Source organism: Cyanistes caeruleus, chromosome 17 (assembly GCF_971803275.1).
Source record: "Cyanistes caeruleus chromosome 17, bCyaCae1.hap1.1, whole genome shotgun sequence".
Lineage (NCBI taxonomy): Eukaryota > Metazoa > Chordata > Aves > Passeriformes > Paridae > Cyanistes > Cyanistes caeruleus.
In genome coordinates this window covers 12,530,221-12,546,429 of record NC_141717.1, presented here as the reverse complement: position 1 = coordinate 12,546,429, position 16,209 = coordinate 12,530,221, and the positions used below count along the sequence as shown (strand labels likewise).

Below are 16,209 nucleotides of genomic sequence, written 5' to 3'. Positions count from 1 at the left end.
TGAGCAAAGTGCAATTTGAGCTGCGTTATTCTTTCCTTTTTATGTTCACTTATTTGCTAATTTGCTGAACTTACTGGACTGCAGTGGGTCTTGCCGTGATTAGAGAGAGTTTGCCAAGTTCCTTTGTAATTGTTTCTTTGCAATTAACTAAATAATAGAATGTTCTCTGTGTGGCTCTCTGGGGAAAAGAGCGGGCAGGTGCTTTTGCAATAGGATTTCCACATTTTCCACCCATTTCCCTAGAACTCAGTTTAAAAAGACCAGTAAAACATGAGAGTATTGCCTTAGGACTGGAAATGAGAGAATTAACCCTCCATTATTATTTCTTTCAGTTGGCTGAAAGCTTTTTTTGCTGGCCCTGATAGTGGCTATTCTTTGTGTAAACCTGAAAGTCTCTGGCAAGATGTCAGAGGAAAGTCATGAAAACCCAAATGTATGTTCCTGCCTGCAGATGCCTCCACTCAGGAAAAGTCTTTCAAGCTTGGAGGAGAAGGCAGCTGGGAAGATCCTTGGCAACGTGGCCTTGCTGGGAGAGCGGAGGCTGGAGATGGAGCTGTCATGGAGGGGGCTGGAGAGCAGCCCTGGCTTTGTTATTTCCTTTGAGCAGAAAATTACAGAGGAAGCCCTGGGAGGAGAGGAAGGGTAATTTTAATGGAGGCACAGTTTAGCTCAGCGGGAAGAGGCACGGCTGGATGTAAGGGCAGGGTTTATGGAGCGGCAGAGTCAGAGGTGTGGCCCCACAGCCGAGGCACGGTTGTCTCACTGACCTCCCCCTGACCGCCCGTGATTTAGTCCCTGTCTCAGGAGGGCAACTCATCCATCTGCTGGCACTTGGAGTGCAAACTTGCTTGCTTTTTTTTTTTTTCTTTTTTTAAAATTTGTATTGTTGGCTAAAACCTTTTGTAGCACATATTAGGTTTGACAGTCGGGGGAAGACTCTTTGCTCCACAGTATATTAAAAGCTGAATTATTTAATTTCATAGTGAATCAGAAAAGCCAGAGGTTGGAGATTGCTGTTTTAAAAGGTGCTCTCATTGCCTGTACCACTTCAGCAGTAGGGATGTCTGGAATCAGAAGCATGTGAAGGGTGAAAAATGCTACATTTCTCAGAGGGCTTCTGCAGACTGCCCTGTGGTCTCAAGAGGATGCAGGACAGCACTGGCTGCCTTGTTTTGGAGGTTTAAACTAGTCTTTTTATCTTTGCTGTCTTTAATGTGGAATGTTTCTCATCTGCCTGTTTTGTCCAGTGATTCTTTAGCAAAGCCACTGTCAGAGCAAGTTAGCAAGCACTACTACAGCTCTTTGGGTTACTTTTCAGCAGGATTATCAGTGAACAAGCTGACATTTGCAGTTTGCTTTGCTTGACTGTAGAACTGCTTTCCATGCAAGGGTGATTTACTGTTAGATTTTATTCCTGGGATGTCACAACAGTGTCTCGTTTGTTCATTTGGCTTCGCAAAACAGTGTGTACCTAACTGTGTGGGAAGGAAAAAAAAGGCTGCTATAATCTAAACATGAGAGCCTTGATAACTCTTGTCATGTAATCAAGACTTACCTGAACAGGATCAAATGAGAGATGCTAGACATCCAAGAATCGCAGATATTTCTTTGTGATGCGGTACAACGGGCTAAAATGCCATGGAAATTATGGTTAGTGCTGGATCCTGTGGTTTGTCTCTTATTCCTTGTTTGCTGAATCCATTCTGCTCTTCATTTTCCTGTATCATTATAAATAATTGTGGGGGAGAAATGAAAACTGTTGATGCCTCTGTTTCTCTGTAATCCCCAATCCCTATTCTGCTGTAATTTAATCCAGTTGTCTGGGCAGCAGGAGGCTGAGGGGAGGCATGCACACCAGCACTGCTGAGCTGCTCCCTTTCCCACCCACCCCAGGCCCCATGCAGCACCTCAAACACCCACCCCCATGGAACAGCATCCAGCTTTTCCTGTCATTTATTCCAAATTCCTTCTGTGCATTTTGATTTACATCAGCCCAATCAGACAAGATCTCAGTGTGGCATCCTGGCTGCATCTTCTATCCCCTGTCCCTCACGTGCTGACAGAGGTGCTTGGACTTGCAGCCTGCTGGGGGTTTTGTGTCCATCCAGAGGCCCGTGACTGCTGTTACATCTGCAGGACAGATTCCAGCCTTGAGCATTTTAGCTCCAAATGGCATAAACTCTGTGTCAGAAGGGGCTTACGCAGAGATCTCTTGCTCCCAGCCAGGTCTCTCTGCTCCTTGTCTTTGGGTTGTTAGAACTGGAGGTGAAATGTGTTAGATAATCAGCCCTTGAAATAATTCCTTCTTCATCCTTGCCGGCACTGTGAAAAAAAATGAAAATAATAAGGAAGACAATAAAATTGGCTGATGCTCAGCTGTCCTCCTGCAGAAAAAGAAACCCTTTTCTTGGAGACAGCTGGAGGGAGTTGAGGTCTTATATCTTGTACCCTTGTATATCTTGTACTTGTGCACGCAGCGCGTGGCTCTGAGCCCTCTGACGTGAATCTTAATGCTATTTGTGAGTGATAAGATTTCTTTTTAGCTGTGTTGATAATGCCCATATGAAAATCCCGTCCTAGTCAAAAGCTGTTGAAGTTGATGTTATACTTCAGAACATCAGCAGAAATATGTTTATTTGCTTCTAAGGGGTTCAATGGCCCGTTTTAGCATTTTTGCTCTCCTTATTTATGAAATGCATCAGTCAGGACAATGTAAAGCACAAAATCCTGGCTGCATTTGGGAAAAGCAATAAAATTGTACCCATAATGTCTACTGATCTGCCACCCTTTAGGAGAAAAAACCAGTTGGTGTTACCCCTTTTTTTCCCCAGTGGGATACACAGTACTCCAATACTTTCTAAGTTTTCACAGGCCATCACAGTTTTCTAATTCTAAACAGATGAGAGTTTCTCAAGCCTTCAAGACCTGGAAATCATTTGCCTGATGTCTGTTAGGGGACTGGATGGTCCTTTTTTCTATTTCCAACTCCCAATTACGTTGAGTGGTATTTAAAAGACAATGCTTTGAGCAATCAGCAATGGGTGAGGTGTGCTGCAGCGAGGCTGGGATGGGGACACGGGGATGGAGAGACTGAAGGTCTGGGAGATGGTCTGAATAGACAGGCCAAGTTTAGGAGCTCCTCCATTAATGCTGGGCCACACTGCATACTTACAGCAAGAATTTAGTTATTCATTCTATTCCTTTTAAAAGAAAGCAGCATTTTTTTTTTGTACATTTCAATTTCAACAGGAGCAGTCCAATATTTGTAATACAGCAAATGAATTCGGGATTGCTGCCGCTTATTATTATCTTTTCTATTTCACCTCACTATCCTAGCATTATCCAGAATATTAATGTACTTACTTGGTTCTGACATGATCCCCTGAGAAGGTATACTCATCTTTTTTACCTTTTACCTAAAAATATTTTCTGTTCTGTTTAGAAAGAAATGAAAAGCCTTTCCCATTGGGTCAGAGTCTAATCCTTGGGAAAGTGGTGTGTGAGTGGCTCTGTGGGGAGCTCACTGCACGCACAGCTCTGTGGTGTTATGCAGTTAGATTGCTGAAATATTCGGGTGTTTAATTCATGGCTCTGATTTTTGATGTCATCAAAACAAGCTGAGAGTTGTAGGTCACTTCAAGGTGATGGAGCAACACTCTGGCTTAGGGTCAGGGTTTGGATGAGGCCAGACCTTTGCCTGCAGGGAGAAGGGTGGAAGCTGAACCAAAGCACTGCATATCCGTGTGGAACAGGTGGAGGGCAGACTTGGAAACCACACAAGAGGCTTATCCATATCTTTAGACACCTGGGTACCTCTGGAAATTTCCCCCCGGGTTTTGGGCAAAGCAAGCCAGGCTCAGGCAGTCAGTGCTAGGGATGAAGTGCATCAGCTGGTGTGAAGGCATTGCTGTCGTCAGTGGCACCAGGGGCTGGAACCTGCAGGGTCTGTTTGGGGTTACTTTGGAGGGAGAGGCGCTGGTGTGAGGGGTGGGGATGTGGTTTGGTGCTGGGTGTGGACACCCACCCTCTGCCACACGTGGCCCTGTGCCCAGTACCACAGACTCATTAAGGTTGGGAAAGACGTCCAAGATCGCCAAGTCCAACCATCATCCCGGCACCATGACCACATTCGCTATTAAACCATGTCCTCAAGTGCCACATCCACACTTTTCCTGAGGTATTCTGAGAGATTCCAAGACTTTGTTCAAGTTATTATTTTATTATTTTATTAATTTTCCCCTGGTGCTGTCACACAGCGAGAGGTGTCTCCTCAATGTTCACCTGCGCTCCCGTTGCTGCCATTGCCATCTGCGTGCCCAGCCAGGGGAGTGCCGGATAACATTCTGCCTCTATCACTGTGGATTCAGGAAGGGCGAACCTGCTGCCTCGGGATCTCAGGATGGGCGTTGGGACGGGCTCGACAGGAACTCCCAAGAAGTGACTTTACGCCCGCCTTTACCGCTCGCTGTGGCACAAATCGCTTTTACCGCGCCGCGTTTTAGGCTAAATCCAAACCGCGCCTTTCTCCGTTGGAACCGAGCGACATTCACGGCGACGGGGAATCTGTGTGGATACACACGCTGTTGTGGCGGGGGCCCGGCAGTGAACCCCGCTCCCGGGGGAGAGGCGCGGGGCCGGGCCGGGCCGGGGCGGGGCGGCGGCGGCGGCGGCGCCAATGGCAGCGGGCGGGCGGCGCCGGGCGCGGGCGGCGGAGCCTCTCGGCGAACAAAGAGGGAGCGGGAGCGGGCGGAGGGACGGCGAGCGGGCGGGGGGGACACCCGGCCATGCGGGGCCGGCGGCCGCGGCGCGGGTGAGGCGGGCGGCGCTCCATGGCCGGCGGCTCGGGGTGAGGCAGGCGCGGGCATGGCGGGCGTGAGCTACTCGCCGCCCTGGTGGGTGAGCCTGCTGCACCGCCTGCCGCACCTCAGCCTGCGCTGGGAGCTCACCGCCGCCGACTTCCGACCGCACGACGCCGAGTACCAGCAGGTGGGTCTGCCCGGGGCTGAGCGGGGCAGCGGGGGCTCGGCCCGCCTGGAGGGAGGAGGAGGAGGAGGAGGAGGAGGAGGAGAGGAGGAGAAGGGGAGGAGAAGGGGGCGTGCGGCCCCCGCTGGGGCTCCCCCGGGGGTGGCCGTGGGTGCCGTGTCCCCCTGCTCCAGGTGCCCCCGCAGGGCCGGGGCAGGCGGGGTGCGGGTCACCACCCCCGGCGGGATGGGCAGCAGCCCCGAGCTGCCCCCAGCCTGCCCAGAACCCCAGCTCTTCTTGGGAGAAGGTGAAATTATAGACTGATAAAATCAAGAAGGTTGGAAAAGCGCTCCAAGATCAGTGAGCTCAACCTTCCACCGAGTCCCACCGTGCCCGCTGCCCCGCCTGGCCAGGTGAGCCCTGCTGGGTGCCCCGCTGGCCCGGCCGGCTCCCGGCGCTGCTGGCCCGGCCTGCCCGCAGCCCAGCGCCGGCTGTGCCCGTCCTGTGCAGGCTCCGCTCGCCATCCCCGCCGCTGCCGCCAGCCCCGCAGCGAGGCCAGCAGTGCCTTTCCAAAAGCAGCTGCCCGCCTGCTGGAAAACAGATGACTTAATGCACGAGAGTGGCGTTAGCATCAAGTGCACGGGAGGATGCTCACACAATACTTGTGCGCAGCTTTTTTTTTTTCTTCTTTTTTTTTCTTTTTTTTTTTTTTTTTTTTTTTAATGCTGCTTAGCCTGTATCCTGTGCTTGGTTGGCTAGGCATGTAATTAAAATGATTGTGGAGTGAATCTGTGTGCTCCAACATCTGTGTTCTCTGCTGTCATCTTGGAACAGAGCTGCAGTGACTCTGCTGCCTCGCTTTGCCACGGTCTCTGGTTTTGAAAACACCATTTTGCTTTTCTGAACCTACTTGCAGTGTCCTATATGCACAGCCTGCTATCATGCACACAGGCACGAAGGCAAAAGCATCTAAGCAGTTCTTTGTCCTAGGAGTAGAAGGTATTAGAAATACTTTAGGAAGCAGTGTGTTTTAGCTTTTTGTTCTAAACAGATGAGCAGATCTGAGGACTGAAGCTAGAGGAAAATGTAAGAGATGTATTTAAAGAGTCGTTGGTAGATAAAAGAAACATCTTTATACCAGTAAATCAAAGGGACTTTTGAGCTAACTTTGCATTTTGAAGCTTCAATTTGTTAATTTGTTTTAGTTCCCTTGGCTTAGCAGAGTTCAAGATGGCCACATGCAGATGTAATGCTGCACAGCAGCTGAACTGTATTTCCATGACCTCAGAGAGTAGCTGCCTTTAAAACAAGGGATATGTGATCCTGGAGATCAGAAGTTTAGAGTTCATCGAAAGATCTTCTTGGGAGTGCGTTATCATGAAATAAGCTCTTGGTGACCTTTTGAATAGACAGCAGATGTACTGGTTTTCACTTAAAATGCTTAAAAGCATTCCTAGCAATAATCTGGGGTTGTGTTTGTTTGTCAGATAATTTTTCTACAGTAATCATATTCCCACTTAGAGCCTTCTGCTGTTCTCCTCCTGTGTAGCTGCCTCCCCTCCCTTGATGACATTAAGGACTTCTTGCACAGCAGTCCATGGCCTTTTAAGTCTTAACATCAGCTCGCAAGAAAACATCTTATCAAATCCAAACTCGAATGTCTGGATTGCTGAGGTGCCTGTCATTAAGAGAATGATTTGAGCAGCAGCAGCTCTGCTGGTTTTGGTGTTGGTGAGGGGTAGCAAGCAGGCTCCAGCACTGCAGCCTGTGCTATCAGTGCCGTGGTTATATAACCACGCTGCTGTGGCTCTGCAAGTTGACTCTGGAGTTCGTAGGCACATAGATTAATTCCAATGCAGTGAAACAGGGAAACTTAATCCAGGACTGGGAACTGTAATGCTAAATGCTCTCTTGTGCTTTAAATGCTTCTGAAGGCCTTTTGGTTTGAATTCTAGGTTTTTTTATGAATTTGCACCTCTTGCTCTGTTTGCAGCCTGTGCTGGCATTGTCTTCCCTTATCTTTAGGAACCTTTCATATTTAGCAGGTGAGATCTTATACATCCTCAAAATTAGGAAGTTCATTTTTTAATTTTAACATTGGCTTATTTTTCTTTACTGAGTCTCACTATCACGAATTGTATATATTTTTGTTTTCTATTCCATTAGTGATTGATACTCTGATTCTTAAGTGTAAAAACTGTTAAACTACACAGTGCATTTGATTTCCCCAGGGGCTGAGGAGAGGTCAGTGGGAGGATGCTAGATGAAGTTTATGGGGACAGGTAAGGGCAGGGTGTCCCCAGGTGCACTAAGGAAGGATTACCTTTGCTAAACTATGTGACTCCAATTCATCAGGTAGCTGGACTGTTGTCATAAATAGCCATACAGCTGGGCTCAGTGCCCTGTTCCATTCTGATGTGCTTTGAGGAAGGAAGCAATGTACCCTTTCTGATTCTTCACTGTTTCTCTAGAAAAGATTTCCCAACCCATGACCACGGGAAAGCAGCACTTTCCTTATAAAACCCTTTTCTTTAGTAACCTTTTAGTAAATACCCACCTGTTTCTTGTACTTGTGTTTTGATGCTGGGCTTTGAAATTGTGCATCAACTGAGCATTCCACTGCAGCCAGAAGTGGAATGCAGTGGCTTGGGTTTGCATGTTGTCCTGTCACTTGTTGCAGTGCCACGTGCTGCTGCAGGTGAGGAGGCTGCTGCCTGAAGAGGCTTTGCACCTCTGCCTAGTGAGGATTAGTGTAATGCCAAGCTGCTATTCCCCTGGAGCAGCAGCCGAGGATTGTGCCCTGAAACCTCTCTGAAGGCAGCAGATAAGCATGCCCTGCCAGTCTTTGAAGTCTAGGTCTTTGTTAAGTCTTCTGGGACCCTGGGTGATGGGGAATGTCTAGCAGGATGTAGATCCAATGGTTGTTTCTGCTGTTCTGTCCCAGGCAGTCCCTTGGCCAGAGCAGCAGAGGCGCCCGCTGTGCTCTGGGCTGTCTCAAGGCAGCTGCAGCCATTGTGTACCAACCTACCAGGGCTTCCTCCTTTTGTCTGAGAGCATGAGAAATGCTTGTGGCAGTCCTGCTGCCAAGGGCTGAGATCAGTGCAGCTGCAGGTTTTGGCTGCACACCTTCTTCACCTGAGTTGGGCTCTAAAACACTCTCTTGGTATTACTTTACTCTTTATCTTCTCACACAGCATATCTTGTTGCATTAGGTTAGACCAATGTGTGAGTGTGGAGGAGCAGGACAGATGCTGCAGCTCTGGACTAGACTGTTTAAAAATGTATGTGTATCCTGATGTCCTTCAGATGCTCTGCTTCTGCCACAACAAGCAGTACAACCAGTTGTTTCCTTTTTCTGGGGGAGTTGAGGTGAATCTTCATGTAGAATGAGCTGGAGTTGTAATCCTTCTTCTGCATGGGTTTGGCATTGTGGTGAGTCCTATCAGAGCTGCCTTCGTGTGCTGCTTGCAGGTCTGGCTCCATCGTCCTCCCTACACAGGATCTTATCAGACCGGTTCTTTTCCTAATCCTCCCATGAATCATTGGGGTTGAAAATATCTTGATATGAACAGCTTTGTTCTGGCTGTATTCTCATCTGAGTCATACTGCAGTGCTCTGCAAAGCCTTTTCATTGTGTAGTGAGTCACAAATTCTAGAGTGAAGGGAATGTAAAAATGGAGCAGAGCTCCTGTTCCTTCTGACAGCATCATGCCAATACCAGTTCATGTCTCCCTGTCTTTTGCTGCTGATCAAATCGTGATGATCTTACCAGTACTGTCCATTAACTTTCCAGTTCAGTTGATTGGCCCAGTGAGATGGTCCTGGGACTGCTGCTGTCACTAGTTTAATTTATTTAGCAGCATAAGTACTCCTACTTGTGAATGACTTAGCTGCATGGCATTGAATTTCTCAGAGTAGAGTTGGTTAAGAGCCTTGAGGGTGGTGTGGAGGTCACGGGCTGGAAAGAAATAGAAAAGTTGAACAGCTTTGTAATACAGCACAACAACAGGTAATGGATATCTGCTCCAGTCAGGGTGTCTGGATCCTGACAGAAAAGGAGACACAGCACTTTAGCTCTGGAGTCTGACTGTGGGCTGAGAAGTGCGCTGTGAACAGCAAAGGAAAAAAGAGGCTGTAAAAGCTAAACCACGGAGCACTTTGGAGTTTCTGCTTTTTCTTCCTTGCTGGAAACTGGTGATGTTGACAGAAACCTGTGTAAACGCATAGGTTATGTGTGAGTCAGGCTAGAATAAAGAAAAATTCTCCAACATCTTTGAAACTCTTCCCTGGCACCGCTTCGTGCCTTCTCGGTACGAGTCAGAGCTGCAGATGCATGGTTAGTAGGTGTAATGGCAGCTGTTTGTGCTTTGGAAGATGACTGATGATTGATTCACACCAATTAAGATGCAGAATCGTGCTGAAGGAAGCAGCGATAAGAGCAGGGACATGCTCTAGTCCTTGGCTTTGAGATGCTTTCTTCAGTGTTGTCACCCAGGAGTTTCCTATCGTACATCTGTCAGTGCTTTCGTGTCATAATGTTCTTTTTCTCCCTCTGTACGTGTGCTGAGAAGGGATCCAGCAGGGAAAGGTGCTGTGTAAGCCCAATGATCCTTCCCTTTCTTTGGCTTGCACGCTCTAATCCAAGGCATGTGTGTTTGAACCCATAGCCAAAGGTTCAGCAAGGAATTAATTCTGTCAGGTACTTTCTGGCTCTGTGAGACTGTTTCCCTACACATAACAGCTAATGTCGTCTTTGGAAGTATTTCTTGGCTGGAGAAACATGATGGAGCCCAAACTGCCAAAAAACTTGGATTATAGAGATTGTTTTAGAACTTCCTCTACTGTACTGGCATCTTATTTCAATTTTGAAACCAAGAGTCTTTCTGTAAATTGGAAACATGTGTATAAGTCAAGTTGGATGACGTGTTTTTGTCTAGTTGGCTCAAAGTCAGAGGGTAATGTGCCTTTCTTAAAGGGGTTGGACTGAAGGTTTCTTTCTTTCTTTCAAGAGCAGATGGACCTCTTCCAAGGTCTGATCAGCTATCCTGCTGTAGCACCAGTTTGCTCATATTTCCAGAAAGGTTAAGTGACCCCTGTTAGTAGAATCCAATGTTTTCTGATGAAATTGAAGCTGGTTTTATTTTTTTTAAGAACTGCTGGTAAATTCCCTCCTCCCTTTACTCATCAGTGTTGGCTGCATGAGTAACCATGCAGTAATGCCTCCTATCAGCAAACCAGTGCTGTGCTCTGACTCTTCTGTCTTTGATCTGGAAGAGCCTTTACTGAGGAGCTGCACCACAATGAATAACCAAAAATGTAGCACCAAGGCAACTTTTGCTGGCTGATTTTTACCAAAGGCAGACATAAAATGTTTTCTGTTGACCATTCATCCAGTCATGCAGCAGCATATGGTATGCAGAGAGGAAAAAGGTCCACCTTTGCCAGCTTTCTGTTTGCAGCCTTGCTTTGTTTTGCTGACCCATGCTGTGCTGCCACGTTTTCAGATGGTCTCCTGAGAACTGACACTTTCTGGACATGCTGGCTGTAGATTACCTTACTCTAGTCAAAAAAATGAACTGTTCTAAATGTAGGGTTTTAGCTGAGTACAAGGTGTCTTGGAGAAATGTGAAACACCTTGTGGTGCATGGAGGAAAGGAGATGCAGGTGAGTGTGCAAAGATGCAAACCATGCTCGCTTCCTCTGGGTAGGATCCTAGAAGTATTAATCCTGGACAGAGAAGATGCTGGTGCCCAGCCTGGTGAGCTTCCCAGTCTAAAGACACATTTATAGAGCATGTGGTGCCCTGAAGGAACCATGCTGGTCTCAGCTGGAAGGGTAGAACCAGAGTTTAAAACGTGTCTGGTTGTGGTGGCCAGCCACTGGCACCCTGGTGCTTCTGCACTTACACAACATTTGTCTTCCTGAGAATGCTCCATTTTTATCCACACAAGTGTAACACCACGTGACTCCTGCTCTGCAAAACCTGATCTCTAGCAGTCTGGAGAAAGGGGTAAACAAATTCAGTTCAGTCTTACTGTGTCTTGTCTCTTTTTCTCCTCATGGCTTTTTGAGCAGAGGAACATCTGTGCTCTCCAGGTTAACAAAGTGCCTTTGTTTAAATTTTGATCCAATAAAGCAAGCAGTGCTTAAAGCAGATGTTGCTCTGGATTTTTAGTGCTCTTTATTTTTTGTTATTAGGGAAAGTGAGAAATTCTCACCCAGAAGAACATATCCCATTAGGCATGACTGGAGATTAAGGGTAGGAAGTCAGGTGCTTTCTCTGACTTAATCCCAAGGCTCTGAATGTGGATTAAGGGGCTGTGCCACAAGTCTTCTTGATCTCTTACTTGTATTTTGGGATGATATTTATTTTGGAACCTGTAAACAAAAACCTGTCCATTGAGTATGAAGGAAAGTTCTGGGCCTGTGTCTCATCAGGTTTCTTGGCATGTGTCTTCAGAGCAGTCAGTAAGAAGAACAGGCGCCCTCCAATCCCTTGGAATTTCTGTCTTTTTTTCTGTTCTTTCTGTTTCTTTCGATTTGTTTTTTTTTTTCCTCTCCTTTTTCTTCGAGGGCAAGGCTAATTTTACCCCTCTTCTCCTGCTCCCCCTCCAGCACTTGCTGCTGGAAAGGGTGAATGCAGGGTCGATGATTGATAGGACTGTGCTGTGGCAGAGCTTGCACAATGCTCACCCTTCCAGGGGATGCTCCTGTACCTGTGAGGATGGGTGTGCTGAACATGATGGCCAAAGCTCCTCCTGAAGTCATTCTTTCACAGTCTTTGATGTCAAGTGAATTTGCTTGGGTGGCTGCAAGCAAGCAGTGAGTAAGGTGGTGCTCACTCTTCATTCTCTTAGGGTGGAGGGGAGTCAGCACCTTGTTTGAATTAACCTCTTGGTGACTGTCTGTTCTCTTCTTGTCTCTGTTTTAACTTTCAGTAGTAACTTTTCCACCAGTTATAGTGAGATTTCCCATTCCTCTTGAGTGAGTAGGAGAACTTGGCTTGTTTTCAGCTGAATGTGATTCCCATAGCTGGGGGAAGGGATGTGATGTCTGGGAATTTATTTGCTCTAAGATTCAGATGAGACCTGAGTAACTTTGGAATATATCAGGATTACCTACTGTACTGAACCTCAATTCTTACTTTTAAGACGTGAGTAAGACTCATAATACTCAGGGGCTTGTTGATGTATGCTGAGGAAATAATAATAATAATAGTAACAACAACAGCAATAATAATAATAATTAAAAAAAAATAATATCCAAGCCCAGTAACTTTGCTTCTCTCTTGGCAAGGCTGTCTGCACTTTCTGGGTATGTCATCCTACCAGTTTTTTGTTTTAGCCAATGACAATGATTAACAAGACAGATGAGCTAAAATCAAGGAGGATCAAGCTCAGGCAAGACTTCTAGGCCTGGGGATGCTTTCATATGACAGTGAAAATTTTTTCATATGAAAAAATAAAAAAGTCATCACTGTTAGAAATCTTCTCCTCCACTTCAAGGGGTGACTGATGTAGTGTTGCAGTGGTGAAAAACTAGGAATTGGTTTACATTTTTTCTCAAACCAGAAATTATTTTTGCTGCATGGCAAAAGGGTCTCCAGATATCTAATGAACAGAGGCTGTGGGGCAGAGCCATGCTGATGCTATTTTATTTTCTTTTTTTTCTGTATTAGATAAACAAGGAAAGAACAAAACACAGAGCACTTTCATGTTGCAAAAGCTTTCATTTCAAACTTCTTTTTTTCTTTTTTTTTCTATTTTTTTTTTGCGTAATGAGCCACTTATAGTTGTGGAGTCTGATCTTGTAATTGTGAGCTTTAGGGTTTGGTAAGCTGCAAATGTGCCCTTTTTTGCAAAGTAGTCATTTGTGTGCTAGGGCTGCAAGGCTATTCTCTTGCAAGAAAAAAGAAAAGTAGGTTAGCGTGCAATCCATGACCACAGCAGTTGGTGTAACTCAGCCACGATACTTGTGCTGTTCCCTTCTCCAAGCACTGGGATATGAGGGGAACATTTGCAATAATGTGTGCTTTCACATGCTGATCAGGTTGCTTGCTTCAGCAGATGTAATGTGTGCCAGCCCTCTTTGAAGTTATTATTTTAACAAATGAGCTTTGGGTTTTTGGTCAATGGTAAGAGCAGCATTGGAACCATCCAGGGAAAGAGCTGACACTCCCCTTCACCTTTACTTAAACTGGAGCTGCACCCTCAGATTTGCAATTTCCTCGGTCACTACTAAATGCTTTTTTGGGCTGATATGGCTCAGAACGGTGCCACACGTGCATATGCATGAAAGCCCTTTGTAGTGTGAAATTAGGGATGAAAGATATTGCTAATCAGCCCTAACAATGCAGGATTTATTCCTGGATGGGGGAAAAGGGAATGTGGGGAATGGATGTTTCACAAATGTATAACACATTCGGACGTGTTGTTATGCCAGTGTTGGTGTCTGTGCACGGACGCCCTTTTCAGGCTGTAAAATGCTGCTGTTCATGCAGGGAATTTAAACAAGCCTTCTATTCAACACCAAAATTCAAAATAACGCCAAAATCCAAATGGAGGCACTTCAGTTGCATAATAGTGTCTGTTACAAGGAGGCCTTGGTGCAGTAGATGATGTAATGCTCCTTAAGATAAGGCCCAAGCTGGGGTTGGGGAAAAAGGGAAGACGGTGTCAGTGACAGAGCCATTAAAAGTATTGCTAATGGTATCAAAGCTATCCAGAGGGTGTTAATTAGCACGCCTGAATAATTCCAAAGTTGATTGTGTTACAACTGTACAGGTGGAAACACTGCTCGGTGCTACCTGTTTTCTCTGATTATAATCGCTTTTTCCCTGGGGTGAGCTTGCTTGAAGTTCAACAGTGTGCTCAGGTTCCTGTGGCTGATAAACTGGTAATTTTGACACTTGTTTTAGGAGCTAGGAATGCCTCAGTCTGCCAAAGAGATGCTTTCTGCTGCTTGCTGGAGCTGTAATGCTCCTCACTGGGGCTGTGCCTGGAGCTGATACTGTTCCGAGGCTTCCGGCAGTTTGGTACTTTATTTCCTCCTTAAGCTGGTGGTTAATATATACTTATTTTCTTTAGTTTAGGAATAGTCTTTGTTGCATCCTCGCTGCAAGCACCTCCAGTGTGTTGTTGTGTGGCCAGGGGGGTGACACAGGGTTGCTGCCTTACCTATGGCCCTCCCCATCCCTTCCTCCCTGGCTTTACAGTATTCACTCCAGGAAATGCTGAGAAAGTCGGGAGTAATGGAATTCATGAAATTCAAGCTGTGCTTCAATGAAAACGTGTTTTCAATTTCTGCCTCCTTGGGAGCCTGAGACTGAACTGTAATTGTAAATTGCTGGTGGGGGCTGGGGCCGGGATGAATGGAAGTGCCGGAGTCAGCGCTCTGCGGAGCCTCTCTCCGCTCTCGGCATCCAAAGGCTGCTGTGAGCTTTGTGGCAGCTTCAGGAAGCGTTTTTGTATTCAGCTGTCCAGAAAGCCCAGGCGTTTTCCTGCTGGGTTTGATCTGGCTGTCGGGGTCTGAATGACAGTGACACGTTGGAGAGGAACGGGATGGGGGAAGCATCAGCCAAGGGTGGTTTGTCCCCCCTCTCTGCTCCTGATCCTGCTCACCGTGTCCTTTGAGTGTCCTGCAGCCGATTAAGGGTGAGAATTATAATGGTGACTCAAAAGCCTTTGGTAAAACTCATTAATTCATTCCTCCTTTAATTAGACACCCAGCCATGGGCTTGTAATTATCAGAGCCCAGGAACGTTTGCAGCTGTAATAAGCTGTGCTGCATCAATTGCAGAAATTGTGGATTTTTGGCAAATGCAGATATGGTGACCTCTTCTCAGGTCTGGTTTTTGGTGAGGAACATGCAAGGGCACAGAAATGAGAGAGTGTTTGTTGTGACTGACCTCTGGCTGAATCTTTCCTCGTGGTGCTGAACTGACAGGAAAGGGTGGAGTTGTCCTGCTTATAAATATTTTTTTTTTCCTTGAGAGGTGTAATAATGTAACTTTCAAAGAGAGAAAAGAGGAAATGGAATCTAATGAAAATATTGTCTTAATATGGAGTATTGTGTTAAACCTTTAGCACCTGAGGGAATTACACTTTTGGATTAAGTGTAACAAGAACAGTTGCAGACATTGCACACAGCGCCCATTTTGCTTTTTGGAAGTTAGGGGATAGCTGGGTGAATGAAAGTACCAGGTACTTTTTTTGAGTCTTCACGGGGAAGAAAATGGGTAGTGAGTTTCTATTATTTTGTAATCTCTTCTCGTTTCTGGAATGGGAAGCAAGGTAATTTTCAGAACTAATTTGTGCAGCTGACCCCCAGCAACAGATGACTGGGGTGTTCTGAGAGAAGCTTGTTCTGCCTCTGGTACCTCTGAAATGCTCATGGGCTTTTTTCTTTTGTGGAAGAAGAACTAGAGGGGAAGGCTGGAAGGATTTGTTATTTCTACCCTATTGCATCTCTGCTTGTAGTTCTGATCCTTGCAAGTGCCATGGTAGACCCTGATAATGTGATCTCCTTTTAGCATTGGACTGACAGGCTGTCAAGTGCAAGCAATCCAGAGAAAGGCACAGACCTAGGAAAGGGCTAGGCATGGAGATAGCTGCTGCCACTGGGCTTAGACAGAGATAACTGAAGGGATAGGTTTCCTTTTTAATATTTTTTTCCTTAGGATTTTTACCTTGAGTGAGGTTAGAATGAACACTTTGGGCTTGAAAAAATGGCAGCTATTGCACAAGAGTAGAGCAGAGGTACTGCTAGGCAATGGCAAATATTAATGTTCATGTTCCCTTAAGAGGGAAATTGGAGTTTTGGTTGGAGTAGGTGGCAGGAAAAAATGGATCAGCTGTGTTTTGGGTCTTTTTCTGTCTGGATTTAGTGGAAAGCACAGATAGTACATCCAGTGAGGATGAAATGATTTATTTGACACTTCTGTAGCTAAACAGAAGTCTTTACTTCTGATGAGGGTGCTATTTTAAAACCACTGTACAGCACTTCTTGTGTGCCTTTTTGTATTACAATATGTGTCTTCTGTTTGTCCTTCCCATCCCCTCCCCACACAGTCTGAGTTATTGTTGGTTTGTGAGACTAAGTAATGCCTGGATCTCAGGTAGGACTGGGCTTCATCCCTGGCCTCTGAGGTCAAATATACTGGGTCTGCTGGCCTTTGCTTATTTCTGTATATATTTAAAATTCCTGCAGGTTAGACAACAAACATTGATCAACCTGAGCAGACAAAAT

General features: G+C 46.1%; 1 protein-coding gene across 3 annotated transcripts in view; it reads left to right on the top strand.

Moving 5' to 3' along the window:
- The first annotated feature begins 4,674 nt into the window (after positions 1 to 4,674).
- The window catches only part of TTYH3 (tweety family member 3), a 72,133-nt gene continuing 60,598 nt past the window's right edge, over positions 4,675 to 16,209 (top strand). For all 3 annotated transcript variants that reach the window (XM_086855025.1, XM_086855020.1, XM_086855019.1), the window contains exon 1: positions 4,675 to 4,986. In XM_086855025.1, coding sequence (XP_086711151.1) covers positions 4,864 to 4,986 — 123 coding nt within the window. In that variant the 5' untranslated portion in view covers positions 4,675 to 4,863. The remainder of the gene's footprint in view (positions 4,987 to 16,209) is intronic.